The 15,452-nt window shown below is 35.8% G+C and overlaps 1 protein-coding gene across 2 annotated transcripts in view; it reads right to left on the bottom strand.

The window, feature by feature from the left end:
* LOC135684635 (adhesion G protein-coupled receptor L3) overlaps positions 1-15,452 on the bottom strand; it is a 73,673-nt gene that overhangs the window by 43,765 nt on the left and 14,456 nt on the right. Inside the window, exons 1-2 of one of the 2 annotated variants that reach the window (XM_089115125.1) lie at positions 6,568-7,621; positions 2,673-2,738 (exon numbers count right to left, since the gene is read on the bottom strand). In XM_089115125.1, the coding sequence (XP_088971251.1) occupies positions 2,673-2,738; positions 6,568-6,576 (75 nt within the window). In that variant the 5' untranslated portion in view covers positions 6,577-7,621. Of the gene's footprint in view, positions 1-2,672; positions 2,739-6,567; positions 7,622-15,452 lie in introns of those variants that run through there. The other variant, XM_089115124.1, reaches the window with a different exon arrangement.

The following is a 15,452-nucleotide window of genomic DNA, read 5'->3' as shown; positions in this document are numbered from 1 at the left end:
TGTTTGGTTACCAACTGATAACTTTGTTAATGTTTCCATTGCAATCGATTTTAAGAAGGAAGGGCATAACGTAAAATTGATGAGCTAAACAACTGGTAATTTGTGGCAATTAAAGATTAGTTGGACTGCGAGGGACAAGGATCGATTCAATCCAATCGGACATTTGGAGCATTCATTGTACAACCTATTAACTTCATAAGAAAAATAAAATGAAATGATAACAATGACTAAAACATATCAGCGTAAGAATTCCCTGAATAAAGCATGAGCACTTCAAATATCTAAAGCGAGCATTCATCTAGGATGTACAATCAAACAATCATAACAATTCGTGGCCTCGCCACAATTGCAAACAAAGCACTGGTATTGATACAGTATCTATAAACATGCCATGAGGAGATTTCGATGGGAAAAAGAAATGGTTCTATCTGATTAAAGATCTTCTGGTTTTAGGCTTTGGGTTTGGACTTGAATCTTCAGGAGGGCAAGGGCGGCTCTCAAGTGGTAACTAACTCATTGTGAATAGGGTGATTTGTTATAGCTATGTCATAAAGAAGACACTGCATTGAGAGAAATCATTACACATGAGGATTTATTTTATGGAAGGAATAGTCTGATCTAAACACACCTACCTACAAAGTAGGCTATTTTCATCGTAAATTCGTGAAGACTGTAGTTCACCGAAAGGGGATCACACAGAACATGATATTGGATCGTTGTTTCTGAGCCACGTTATTTTTTGTTCAAGAAATGACTTGAATTTCTGTTTACCTTAAAACCTTTTCTGGTTGTTGTATTTTTATATTAACATATCTACAAAAAATGTAGTTGGGCTGCTTAGAAGGTGCTTTCGGAGCCTCTGCAACGAAAGTTAGAAAGGACCCCAATACTGCCCAGCCTTTTAAACAGAAAACACTGGCGGGACCATGATGCCCTAATATCAATCTACCAACCGGTTTGGTTTAGGATTTAAAGCTTGTAACAAAATTAAAATCTCTAACAACAGGTCAAATTGAGATTACTTAGAAGTTTTTTAAACTGTGGATTGCAATGTTATAAATAGATTTCTTCCCGAACATTTGCTTAGCATGTTGAGAGTAAAACGATGGACCAAAAGGGGTGTCCCACTTGGCCAGTTATCTCTGAATTCGACCACAAAATCAGAGGACATCACCGTGATTAAAAACCACAGATTTATTCCCAGCGTGCTGCCAAAGCCAAAAATCACATTTCCAGCTAGACAATAAAGTTTTTATCTGCGATCCCAAAGCTAATTAGATGTAAACCCAACGACGAAAAATTCATGATGAAAAACAAATCAATAAATATCCGCAATATTAAGTTCATATGACCAAGAACATTCAGCTTTTGACACCTCTGGCGCAGAATTGGGAAGATGTGGTTTTCTCGGTGAACGTAACTTAGCACAACGCTTGAGTCAGACCTGCTTTTAAGTCGACAGGGGGAAGTTTGTAGCTTTTTGGACAAAATCATGAGCTTGGATCTAGATTGTGTCGAAATTATCTTTGCTTTTCTAAATAATTTAGAACGGAGTGAGATCATAAGTATTCTTGGAAGGATGGTGAGATCATTACGTAATTGCAAGTTACTCTATTCGTAAGCTCCAAACGTTTGCTGATGAAAGACTCCAGCAGGTTGACACACAAAAGCGAATCAAAAACCCAAATGGGTCACGTGAACACTAAAACGTATGTGAGTGTGGAAAGTAGGGTAGCTGACAGATAAGTAGTAATTGAGCAGTGCTACAGATTCCTTCAAAGCGCAAAGACCGATATACATTAATCTTTTGCTTTCTCAAAAAGGTAGAAAAATGTGGGTGAAGGTTGCTTTAGGTAGAGCAAATGCAACATGAAGAAGGGTTTTTTTAACAGCTATAGCAACAAAATGGGCAGAAATAAACGAAACTTGATGCCGTAGTATGCCGCCACGGTATTCTTACTATAAGACGATGTATGGATCATTGAATGATCTTAAATGTGATTTGGAATAAAATATATGCGCTGAGAATTGCCTGAATTTCAAAAATCGCTACATCTATTCCAAAAGTCTTCAAATGAGTTTTGATGAGCCAAGCCAAGAATCCTTGCTTGTTATGAAAATATTTTTGAGTTAAGCAAACAATATAAATGATCCATGGTAAATATTTTAAGGAAGTCTTTTTTCAAAGTTTGTCAGGCAGTAAATGGAGACGAAGAAATACAAGGTACCACATTCCGTGCAACGAAAAACCAACAAAACCACAAAACAACGAAATGGTGCTGCGAACTTGAGTTAGGATATTGGTGATACCAGCAAAAATTGATACACGTTTCAAGAGGAACGAGTTTTAACCCTAGAAATGGAAGTTGGCCAATCACTAAGTAATGATAGGTTCAAATATTCAAAAATTCTTGTTTTCATTCAAAATGGAAAGTTTGACTATCTTATTGGTGAAGAAGTGGATGAAGAATTTCTCGATTATTAGTAGAATTCAATATCGGAAAGGCTGTTGAGCGTGGCAGCCATTTAACTCATGAAACATTTTGGAGATTCCACGACCATGACTGGAGCTGAGTGTTTTCAATCAATAAAACACTACACCGACATGGTCCTTGTAAATGCGCTGTGGATTACTGCGGAAAAGACTCAAATCGTTTAAACAAATGACTCACCGACTTTCTAGGCGTTGCCCAGTGATGAAGTTGCCTCATTTTCGATTCTTTGCTTTTCTTGGACTTCTGCAAGGTAAAGCACTCATGTCAAATGTGTACACAATGTTTGAAGATGCGAAGAAAGTATTGATGGGAGAAACATCCGCATTGTGTGAATAATATCTTCATACAAATGTCGAAATCCTACGTGTTTGCATAAATATTGGAAAACAGGCTTTATACCTCAGTGGCAAGGATGTCAAATATGTCACTAAACGTATCGAATGAGTACTGAATAACCAGTCTAGGGAAATGTGATGGAGTCAAAGTTAAACAAAGTTAGACATAAATGTCCTTTCTTTGTTTAATAAACATTATAAAACGTTGGTCGACACAATAAAAAGAATCCCAGTTGCGCTCCCGATGTTATCATAATTTGTCATTCAATGTTTAGAATATTTTAGAAACAGACTTAGGCGATCGGCCCGTCTCGTTCATTTTCAGCGGGCCTAACACAAAGAAACATTATCCGTTAAGTCAAAACTTCGAAAGAAACTTCGTCACCAAGAATAAATTTATGACATTCCAATTGAAGAAGGCCTGATCTTCAACACTGACAAGAACAGAGACTGTGAATTGATCTGATTTTACGAAAATAAATACAGTCAAAGTGCTCTTGAGATCGGGTGGCCATTTTGTGTGGAACGATATGATTGTTTTTCGACTAAACGCTTAGCAGAAGGCCTAGAAAGAATTCTAAACTTTGTAATACTTGAACTTTAGCGTAATAGAAATAATAATGAAAAGATTGGATGTAATTAATTTATCAGAAATTACATATCGGCCATGTGAATTTTATTTATACAGGTAAATGCTGAATTTTCTACGACTGGGCGCTCAAAGCTTTCTAAAGGGATAAAATAATTTCGATGACAAATTCAAATAAGAATATCTTAGAGACGAGCAAATTTGATAACATATTTGATAACTTAAATTCTGTCATTTGTGTGAGAACGAGCAAATAATAATTTGACCATTAGCAATATCAACAATTTGCAAAATAGTTTTAATTTCTTTTTCTTAATAATCTTCAAGAAAAATAGAAAGGTATAAAAAGTAATGGCAAAGTATGTTGATTCGAAATTATCATAAAAATCATAAAATAGTAAGAAACGATAAATGTCATTATTTTTTGTAAAAGAGTTAAGAAACCATGTGTACTAGGGTATGGGGATTTCATTATAAATTCTTAATGATTTCTCAAAGGAATCTTGATATATTGCCACGTGTTTACGTTGGTGAATCTGAACCATCTGATAAAACATGGCGGGTTTTGCCTAGGCCATATCCTGAATTACATCAAAGTAAAGATCGAGTCACGATGAATTGCAAACTCTTCTAAAAATATTCGATTCAATCTTTTAAAAATTGTTTACAGCGGGGAAAGCTAATTGAAAATATCCTTGGGCCCCTAGGGGTAGCCTCACTGTACACATAAATTTCTAAGTTGAAAAATTGGCATTATACAGTTGAAAGTAAAACGAATCTTTCCACTCTGAAATGCAGGATTACGTCATCAGCTGCAATCCTGATTGGCCAGCTTCAGTTTTTCGCAAACGAGAAATTTCACGAAGAAAAATTTGAATTTAGGTGGACTTTCTTTCAAATTAATTTTTCTTGAAAAATTTTGTGAAGTTTTAATGCTCATTGAGCAGATGCGAAAATGAAAAGAGTTTTCTTGATAAATTTGTCGCTTTTCGTAGAGTTTTCAAAGAGAAGAAGACTTCGTTTGTCTAAGCCCAAAAAAACAAAAAAGCTCGCTTGCGAAGCTTGGACTTATTTCATAAGTATAAATAGATCTATAAAGAGATATCTATTAAATTAAAGTATATACTTTAGAGCAGAATTCTACTCGGGTCGGAAAACTTTTATGGTAAACGAACTATGAGAGAAAGTAATTGGTAATTATGAGAGCATCAATATATAACTGAACTTTTTAAAAGTTGTAAGAGGTCACCGTAATTGAAAATTTCTCAACACAAACCAATGGTTGAAAGTATTTCGAAAACATAGGAAAAGTCACTTGGTCCGACAAATGAACTGAATCATTTATGGCCTTTGATCACAAAACATTACAAAAATCAAAAAGTAAATAATTAGAAACCAGTAAGAACCGAGACACTTGACAATATGATTGTACTTATTTTATTAACTGCATTGAACATGCAAGACCACAGTTGATAAGACAATTAAGAGTTCCACTCGTGGACAAAGATAGCTTGCTCAATTGGATAAACTTTATTTCCTTCTTTGGGTGGCAAATAATGAAATAAGATTTATTCAGAAATGCTGAAAAATCACACGCGATCTGTTATTATCTCTTTAAATATTCAAATCTTTGTATGAACAGGAAAATGGCTTCTTGACGCCATGGGCAAGCTTCTAGAAAATTGGATCGAAAACACCGAGATCGATTCGAAAATAAATTTTGCAATTAAGTATTTATGTTGCTGTATGTAACGGCAACTAAATGTTAAATATCTACAGGAGCTGTTAACAAACTAAACTATTTTAATAAACATTTAATATTGCTTGAAGAATTTAAATCTAAGAGAAACTCCTGTCCAGCTTTTTCAATTTTTGGCAATATGGTTGAAACTTCAAACTGTATATCTTTCTAAGCACATCATCGCAAAAACATAAAATGGCAGCCAGCCTCAATGTGTGACAGGCAAAAGTCATCAAATGAAATCATTGAAGAGGAATAAATAAAGGAGACAATGAGAAAAGATAAAGTCTTCAATTTGCGATTTGACATAAAGTTTGTTACTTGTGGATTTGCGACTTTGAAAATGTACTCACAATTAAGTCGCTAAATTAAAGATTCCTAGAGGAGATTTGCGGTATTTGGAGCTTTGCAATACTTTATTTATTCTGGGATTGTTTCTCTATATCCTCAAAGGCGAAAAGCGGTATACCTGACTACCGTAACCTTTTCAGAAAGACCTTTCCACAAAACGCGCGGAGTAAAAATTCGAGCTTGAGCGGGACAACAAGCCAACTTCTTAACCAAAGTTGAGATTTTTTGTTAATTCTAGCAACAACAAATTTTACCAACATTTCAAGAACCAGATTTTGATTGAAACCAGTCGGGGTCATAAACAAACTCTTTAAGAAGAAATAACTTGTTTTTACAAAGAAAAATATTTATCAACTGGCAGTTATTTGCGCTGGACAGATTCGCAGTTCCTGCAATATATAAATTTTAATGACTGGCCTTACAAACGTTCGGCTTTTGTGAAAAAGACTGAATAAATAATTCAGAAATGGTCTATAGCCGAATGCTTTACAGAAGCTAACTAACACGCAAGTGATTACAGAAGATAAAGAAATAAGAATTGGTTTAATTCTAATCCTCTAGCAGGTTTGAAATGCTGTTAGAAGCTATCAAGTTGCTCTGTTTTATTTGTTTGAGAAATTCTACAAAAAAAATTTGGAAAGCTACACAAAGACCAGTGTAAATCCCTGAGATTGGGCAGAGGGAAGAACTGTGAACACCTTATCAGTTTTTGAATGGTAGCACATGCTTTTATTTCTTAGGCAAGATGATTCGAACATGGGTTTAACGGACGTCTCCATTTTCAAGACTTAACGAAAAGCAACAGAAAACCACATTTGAAATAATCTTGCGTGTTCTACCACAGATAGCAAGTTGGGCATACTCCTAACAAAACAATACAACTGCAGTCTCTTCCCATTCAGCCATAAATTCATTGATTCAACAAGCAAGTAGCAAACTTTCAAACAAAATTTGAGCGGGTATTTAACACGAAACACTTCTTAATCCCAGATTAAAACTTTCTCATCAGGATTCGAGTTGACTAAAATAACAGTAGAAAAAAACTTTCATTCTTACCCAGTCCATCTTGATTTATTATTTTATATTATTTCCAATACAGATTTCTCTAGTCTTGTATCTTGGAATCAGTTTAAGCTGTAGCTGCCCTGTGACCGTGTTTCATTCACCTAAATTCAATCCACTCTGCGAATTTCAATATTTCAGACAATTTATTGCGTTATCTCAAGCCATAATCACTCCAATATTCATGGAAATGCTTTAAAACCATGAATGAGACTATCCAATTAGCAAGAAATCTCAACGCAATAACACAACCTTCGTTCCTCGATCACATGTGCACTAAAATCGATCTCTCAAAAAACATCAGCTATCTAAAGACCACGTGATTATGTAGATCACGTGACAATGGCAATGAAACAAGACAGTTGACGCTACATAACAATAACATTATTTATAAACAAAAAAAGCGGGGTACGATATTCTGAGAATCGAGATCTACAATCCACCGCCAGTCGCTCTTTCGTTGTTGTTTTCAAAACGCGTCCCGTAAATAAAAAGAAAAAATTGCCTGTTTGTAAATTTGCGCGGCACAATTTTAATCATTCTAGTGTGTACACAGTTCCGTCCAAGTTACAATAAATATGTATCAAAAGTACATTAATTAATATAAATATTATGGATTTGATGGGAGATTCATTGCAGGACTGTCATAACGCCTGGCAGAGCCAATAATAGTTTAAAATGGAAGCCGCTTCTCATCGAAGATGCCTTAGATCCCCTGTCGTTGATAACTAAAACTCTTACACTGACTGAAAATATTTCGTTAACATTTATTTTGGCTGGAAATTTCTTTACAGTACCACAAACACAAATTTGATTTGTATTGGAGTGTAGGAAATTCTGCGAACTATTCTCAAAAGGGCAGCTTTGGAAAGATGTCTAACCAAATAATGCGCAAAAAACTACTTTTTTGAAATCGAAGTAGTTTTTAAAGTCAGGAGCAAAAATAACTAAATAAATTTGTACCATAAGAATTTTCGTACACTTCGAATGAAAGCAAAATACTGAGAAAGATGTTTAGCATTCCTATATTTCAAGTCACTGCCTCGTGTGAAATTCTGCTCGAAATTTACATCGACATTTCGACAAGAGATGCAAGCTCTTTTTCTTAGGCTCCTTTTTCATGAGATGCAAGCTCTCGTTTGAGACAGGGAGTTCACATTTGCGCATGGAGATTTCTTGAAATTGATTTGATAATTGCGGAAAGACTACACATGTTCTCGATGTTGCTTCCTACAATTAGCTCACCCGCAAAATTTACCTGCAAAATGTTCAACTTTTAACACCTCCAATACAATACAACTTAGAATTCCATGAAACCCTTGAAACAGCTAATAATATTGGGTGAATAACATTTTTATTTGATGATGTACCTGCCACAAGAAATGATGACAAAAATATCGTGACATAGTGTGAGGCGGTCCCTAAAACAACATACGCAACGCAGGTCAAAAACTATTCTCAACCTAGAAGCATTTCGTCATCGTTCCATTCGATTAGGCCTCGGTGCTAACAACATTTTCGCTGACAAAAGTGAGACACGGGGAAATCTGCAGTGCGTGATTCGTACGTGTTGTTAGCGTAAAAAACTATAAACACAACAAGTTCTTATGGTTGTATCGTTATCAATAAATGATCAAATTGATTATGATACGATTGATCACGAAACATACTCTGTGCCGATCCTCAGGCGTACTTGCTACCGGTCTGTCATAAAGGGCTAGACGCCGTAGAGGCAGAGCTGCACACGATATTCGGTGCAAAGAACAGGACAGTTTTCAGTAGCAACTCTGAGTGTCTGAGGCTGCAACTAAGACACGCCCTGTTCTATAAACCAAACCGTGAATAAAGCTGTTGAGTGTAAAAAAGAAACCATTAGTAACAAAGTGTAACAAAGAGTGGCAATGATTAGCAAAGAGCAAATCAGCTGGGAGCAGCGAGGCCAGCGGTTATTTTGCCGGCGATCTACGCTTACCGTCAATAACAAGCTTAGCAAGGGTTGAAATTATAAAAGGAACAATAACCCTGAAGCTACATAGCTAAAACAACCACTAAATGATAGAAATACTGTTTGTAGCTGATGCATTAAAAGCACTCCGCTGGACCTCCAAATGGAAATGAGGCTGATGGAGACAGAAGCTGCGAAATGAAGGCAAAATCCAGACATCCTGGAGGACGGTCCCCAAAAATCAAGTTTTGCCTCCAGAACCAGGTGCATTTAGGTTTAAAGAGAGGTGTGACACTTTCTGTGCCTGGAAAAGAAGCATGCTTCAAAGTATTAAACTTTTCTTGTGAATCGATCAAAGTGTGAACTGAGTATTGAAGATAAATGACACGAAAATGCAGGGCAATGCGCGATGAGATACGCTGAATTGGCACAGTTTTGCATGCATAATTTATAAACGAGGGCGATTTTCCGTTGAAATATGGCAAAAGCCTGCACAAGAGTAAAATTTTGGGCTTTGATGGCTCAAGCCATATGCTCTACATCGAGTGTGATTGAGGATTAGAAGAAGAAAAGGCGGGTTTATTAAAACGATTCGTGAGTAAAAAGCCAACTGCAGCGATATATTTCCATATGAATCCGGCGGAGATTGGGCACGGTGACCCATTTGGTATGACGATTACTGCACAGTGAAGAAGCAGCAATGACCGTGCAACATATGGGAGATATTCGACGTTTTACAAATGTCCATTGCGAATAATGCCAAGCTGGGTCATCTCCATTCAAAACCTATTGGGAGTAAACAAACGAATCACTTCTGGCGAAAACTGGGACTAAATCCCCTCAAAGAAAGTATCTTTTAAAAGTATATCGTATTGAGCAGCTGTGCTTATTATTTTGGGAGGGCTGATTAATTAGAAAACATTTCCAAAGATTACAACTCTTGATTCCAAAAATGTTTCTTTCCTCGACACCTGGTCATTTCATATACAGACATTCTGAATTTACAAGATTCTTATAGTATCATAAACACAGGTATCTTTAAATAATAGAGCTTCTTTTTCAATAAAATATGTAGTAACAATGAAATTTGATTTCTAGAAACCGTTGCGGGAAAATAAATTGAAAAGTTGAGGACAGGTTTATAGAAAATCTATTTCGAAAACAAATGGACATCCGAAAATATAACAAGAACTTTGTTAGATATAGGCATAATGTAAAAAGGTCTCAAAAGGGGATGGTATATAACGCGAATATACATTTGCACTTTTCACTTTGGGTACACTTTTTTATAAGAATATTATTTACTTTGTCCGGCTCGATACTCTTCAGATATTTTCGTTTTGAGCCTGAATATAATCTTAAAGTATTTTTATTGTTTTTTTTTCAAATCTGACATGGTTTTAGGGGAACATAGCTAAAAAAAATTCAAGTCATTACGAAGAAATGGTGGAGCGATAAAAAAATAAGCAGCTTTAAACGTGTTCCTAACAACCATGGAGCTTTAAACAACTGCTGAAGAATGAGACAATACGAGCTGATGCTGAGCAATATTCTTATAATCATCTTAAAAATTCTGGATGATTCTGAGCCTGAATATAAAAATTTTTCTTATAAGAGCGTATATTGGTAATGTAACAAGGAAAATGCGTTAAGGAAAGAAAACAAGCGTGTTAATTCGCAGCTAACATGCGTCTTTCAGCTAGATTTCTCATCAAAATGCTATAGTCAAAACAGCAAATTTACAGCACGATGAAACACCAAAACAGGAAGGGACTATAAATCACTTTAGGCCAACTTTCTCAGTCTGTCTAAACCGATGGCGGATTTTGTTCAATTGTCGTCAACAGATCACAATTTGTTCAATTTGTGTAAAACAATGACCAAGCATTTTTGAATAAAAATGAAGTTTTCATCGATTTGTTTTGGAGAGTTCAGTAAATGAGAATAGATTTTCGAAGGAGGCAATAGTTGGCCTTCTTATTGGAAAGCATAGTCGGGCATCCGCTATGAAATAATTAAATCTGTTTTCTTCAAACATTGTATGAAGAATCATAATAAAAATAGAGGATGAAGTAATCGACGGTAAATGTTATTGTATTGTCAGGTGTACATTATAGCTACTTGAGTGAATTCTTTCAGTCGGTGCAACCTTTGAAACGATAGCAAGATCCAGAAGAGGCATCTTCATTGAGAAAGTATGAAAAAGGATAGACATATTAAGGCTTTACTGAAAAAAACGCGCATTTTACTACAACTTGATTGTGTGATGTAGAATAAAAGGTATCAAAGAACGCTGGCACTATCAGCAGAACATCAATGAAAAAGTAACGAATCCTCAGAGCTGCAATTGCATAAGCAACTTCCGAATTGCTGATAGGAGAAGGGTTTTGAAAGCTTTTTTGTGGTTATTCTTTCTTATTCTTGCTTTTTTGAACGAGCAAAAAATTTTTATCGTTCTTTTTTACCATTATTAGATTTAACAGATTTAGAAGGAAAGATGTACTTGAAATGAATTCTGTGAACATAGATGATAAAAGGCTTAGTGGCTCAGGTCTGAAGAGGCTTGCAAAACCGAAAGGAAGGATTTCAGAAATAGGACATGAGATATCGCATTTTCATTCTCAAAGGCTACTTCAACAAAAACACCGCAAATATAAACATCTGTAAGAGATTACAGCTACGTATAAAAATACAGTAGTAGACTGGATAATAAACTAATGAAGAAAATAGTTTGGTGGACTCTGAGGTAATTATTATTAAGAGGCAATAACATGGAAAATTTGCAGATGTAACCTGGAGCCTAAGATAAAGAGCGTTTGCTGTTCACAAAAATCAAGTTTGTGTTAATAACTAGGATAGAAAACTGTGGCCAAGAAGATGAAGTTTCGGCCATGTGTGCAACAGTATTTAATTAAACTAGGTTTAATAACAGAGCAAGTGAATGCAGTTCTGCAAAAAACGATATTAGCAAATGCATTTTTGCAATAACAAAGTGAACTCAAGCAAGATCAGAAGCGTGGCAAGAATTAGGCAGAAACACCATAGAAATATTTGGTCAACGCGTAGGCTAAACATCAGTCATTAATTGTGATTCTTAGTTAGAAAAAGTTTCTTGTCACGGGAGACAGAAAAATCATATTTGAAGTGTGCATAGTGCAAGGGTTTACAAAGGTGTACAAGGGCTACAAGAGAGGAAATTAAACAGCATGATAACCTCATGCTATAAAGAAATACGACTAGGTAGCCGAGTTACCGGCTCCATGATGTCAATTTTGACATGAAACAAGAAAGACATTTGAAGACAGGTTTAGAAGAAATGCACTAAGAAAATTATAAAAGTTTCTCTGTTCTCAACAAGTTAATGGTGTTAACGTTGAATGAGAACAGGTGAGAATCTGCATTGACACTGGCGAGAATTCCCTTTTCTCAGCTTCAGGCTTATTAAAACACATTCTCAAAAACACGTACCTACGGGATTAAAAAAACCAAAATCGAGAATGAGAATGTGTTTCCTTCTGTGCGTTTCCATTCCTTCCCATTTCTTCTCAAGTATCTGACTCACAGAGGTTCACCGCAACGAGAATGATCGGGTGAGGGCGAGCCAATGGTAATAACAACACGGTTTTAGGCATTAACACCGATGCACAAAAATAGTTGGCATCACTGGCATTTTAACCTCAATCGCCTCAGGCTTTTGATTGTTTGTGCAATCGAGATTGTGCAGTTTAATGCAAGGCTGATGAGGAGATTGAAAGGGAAATGTAGGGTAGCCAACATCGAATTGATACTCTTAGTCTGTCAACTGTGCTCAAACCTGATGCAGAGATTATCATATACCCATACAGAATGGTGAACCACATATTTACGTTAACAAAGCTTGCTGATCACCTTTTTATCAAGAAGATCTACGGGATATGTAGCAAGTCTTAGCAATTTTTGTGGCTGGCCCAGATTTTTCAGGACTGTCAGATTGACCCCGCCTTGCATAAATTCTCCAAACTTCGAAATAAAAAACCAGTCCAAATATTTCTTTCCAAACAATAAAAATCATTCATTGATGCACCAAGCATTTTAACATACTGAATAGTGGGGAATTTGCCCCGCTTGGCTCTTGAAGCTGCCCTACCACTACGAACAAAAATACAGATTTTGCGCGAGTGCCCTAAGGCCTTAGAGAAAATCTACCTTCAGATTATGATGGGTGCCATAATAAAATATGCGTGGCAGTTTTATCAGAAACATTTACTCCTAGACCAGCAGTTTTTGAATTTTGAAGCTAAAAGAAATACTGTTCCTGATTTTTCCCTATACAAGAAACATTTTTTTAAAAAAAAATTACAAAAAGGAAGATGCTTGTCTTTAAAGAAACAAAAAGAATGTTCAATAAATTGAACTGCACAGTGTTCTTTGTGATAACTTTATTCACTGGAAACATTAGAGAAGATATGACTAATTAACCTTAACTCAGTCTGGTTTACATTTTTTTGTAAAGTTTGCTATCTGGGCCTTTGCTGCCTATTAACCGACCACCATAAAGCTTAGCAAAATCTCCTTCCTTAAAAACAAAGAATTAGAAGCAACTGAATCGCCCCCCCTTTCCCCCATAATGAATTGCGATAAGTCTCTGGTGAAATTTAGGCTTATCATCAAAGCGTGGCTTGTTCAACTAGCATCAAAGCAAATGATTATAAACATTGACAATTAGAAATGATCGGAGGAAGAGAACTTTTGCAATCTTAGAAATACTTTCTAATGCTTTTAATCAAATTTCTCTGGGGTACCACAATGACGCGTACATGGCCCTATATTGTTTATAAGAATCTCTAATAATATAAATAACTACAAATGTCATCTTGCACTTATACAGATACGAAGATACTTTAGAAACAGTGGGAGCAACAACAAGTAAAAGAAATCGAAGAACAGCGAACTGGGTAGGCCGCGGAAGTTCAAGCTTTGTAAAAAAATTCATAGACGTGGACACTTGAAAGAAAATGAAAAAAAGTAAGACTTTGGGTAAGGAATAATTCTACAAAAAACAGTTCCTTTTCAAGTAAAAGCAAATGTGGTCGGAATAGCGCAATAAAAGCATTAAAGTTTGGTTACCTCTTTGTGTTGATTGGTTGATCTATAGAATATAAAGTCTATAGAATAGCAGATTCACTAGAAACATCGAGAGAATTCCGCAGGTTTGCAAACGAATAGGCCAATGGCGAGAAAATCGGCGGCTGTGAATAGTCAGTTCAGGGAGATTTGACAGGCGTTGTGGTGGCTCTGATACTACCAAAGGTGCTGAATATACGCTTTAAGGATTAAGAGGGGTTACGAAATAGGTTTGACAACTAAATAATACAAGAACGTAAATTACACAGAACAGAGAACAATAAAATTGTTTATATCTCTAATAATGGCGTCTTTAGGCCATGAATTTTTAACGCAAAACCAAGCCGGCTTGAGTATAGGAACACTCTGTATGAATATTTCAATATGCTCTTCTGCCATTATCCCGGATCCAATAACCCGATCCACTTAAATAATGCTAATGCTGTTCTAAGCCCTCGAAAATTTCGGCCACTAATGACATCATTCGTGCAAGCAAAAAGGATGGACAGACACCGAGCGAGTCAAGACCTTCATTAAATCAATGCAAGACAATTGACGTTGCTTTCTTCTTTATCGTGTTTACTTATTTATTGGTTTAGAAACTTAGTCAATCTTCAGATTTCTATTTTGATGCATAATGAGAGTGAAATTTGTCTTTTAGATCTGTAAAGACTTTCTCTTCATAAAGTCTTATCAATCATTAGCTTGATCTAAGACTTTAAGGAGGAAAGAATGCAGCAGGACTGGACAGGGTGTAGTAGGAGTGGACATGGTGCGGAAGTTACTCGTACGATTTGTTCACTAATTACCATCTATCGAAGTGAAAGAATGAACAGCTGTTGGGACAAGAATAATTTTCAATACCACTGCACCATAGGGATTTTTTTAAAAGAGCGAGTGAATTCAGTTTTAACTTACGTAGTTAGAAGATTTGCTCGGTGTTTTAAGGTTATCTCAGATGTCAGAGAGCTGGGCTATAATCACTTCAGCAAAAAAATTGTTCATGTTCTCAACAACCATCCTATTGCAAGTTACGGTTTCTAAATTACAAGTAAGTTTGAGCTTTTTGCTATCACAAACTCCATGGCTTTGTAACAGGTTTCTGTTATCAAAAAATTCCAGAGGAACAAACCTTGTTGTCAGAGACTATTCTACAACAGCTGCCCTTTAAATAAATTCTTTGTAAAAAAGATCGTCAGTAAAAACATACGACAAAGCAAAGCTTTTATGGACCATAATCGATTATTCAAGAAAAACTCAGGAATCAAAACTGACGTTGTAAAGCTAAACAGAAATTTGATGTCTTGTGACCATGTTTTTTATCAATGCAGATGGTACAACGTCAATGGGTGTTAAGCTTCTCTTATAAATTGACACAAAAAGAGCTTCTCTGTGGAGATTTTTGGTGGAAAAAGACGGGAAAACGCATAAAGGATAAGAAGAAACATGAATATGTATGATTCGTGGTTCAATAAAGGCTGCAACTGCATGAACAAACTACGCAAGCTGCAAATAAGTAAGATTTTTTTTGATCAACAAAAAAGATAAATTGATAAAAACAAAGATGGTTTATTGTGGTACAACAAACAAGTTTCAAAGATGAAGTGTTTTCACGAAAAGTATTTTCAAACAGCTGATAAAATTGACTGATATTCATTGAACAGGTAGAAAGAAAGATCTGGGCTTGACATTACTAGAAAAAAGCGAGTTTTAAATCCTGCAAATTGTGCTACCACTTCAGAGGAAATTCTTACTTCTACTGCATGGGTAATAACCAACACGAGTTTTGGAAGTAGCAAGAGGCAAGAGCCTTTCTAGACAAAACCAGCTC

The sequence above is a fragment of the Rhopilema esculentum genome, chromosome 21 (genome assembly GCF_057945365.1).
Source record: "Rhopilema esculentum isolate cy_ngs chromosome 21, ASM5794536v1, whole genome shotgun sequence".
Classification (NCBI taxonomy): domain Eukaryota; kingdom Metazoa; phylum Cnidaria; class Scyphozoa; order Rhizostomeae; family Rhizostomatidae; genus Rhopilema; species Rhopilema esculentum.
The sequence above is the reverse complement of the archived record's forward strand: the minus strand, read 5'-3'. Positions and strand labels throughout refer to the sequence as shown.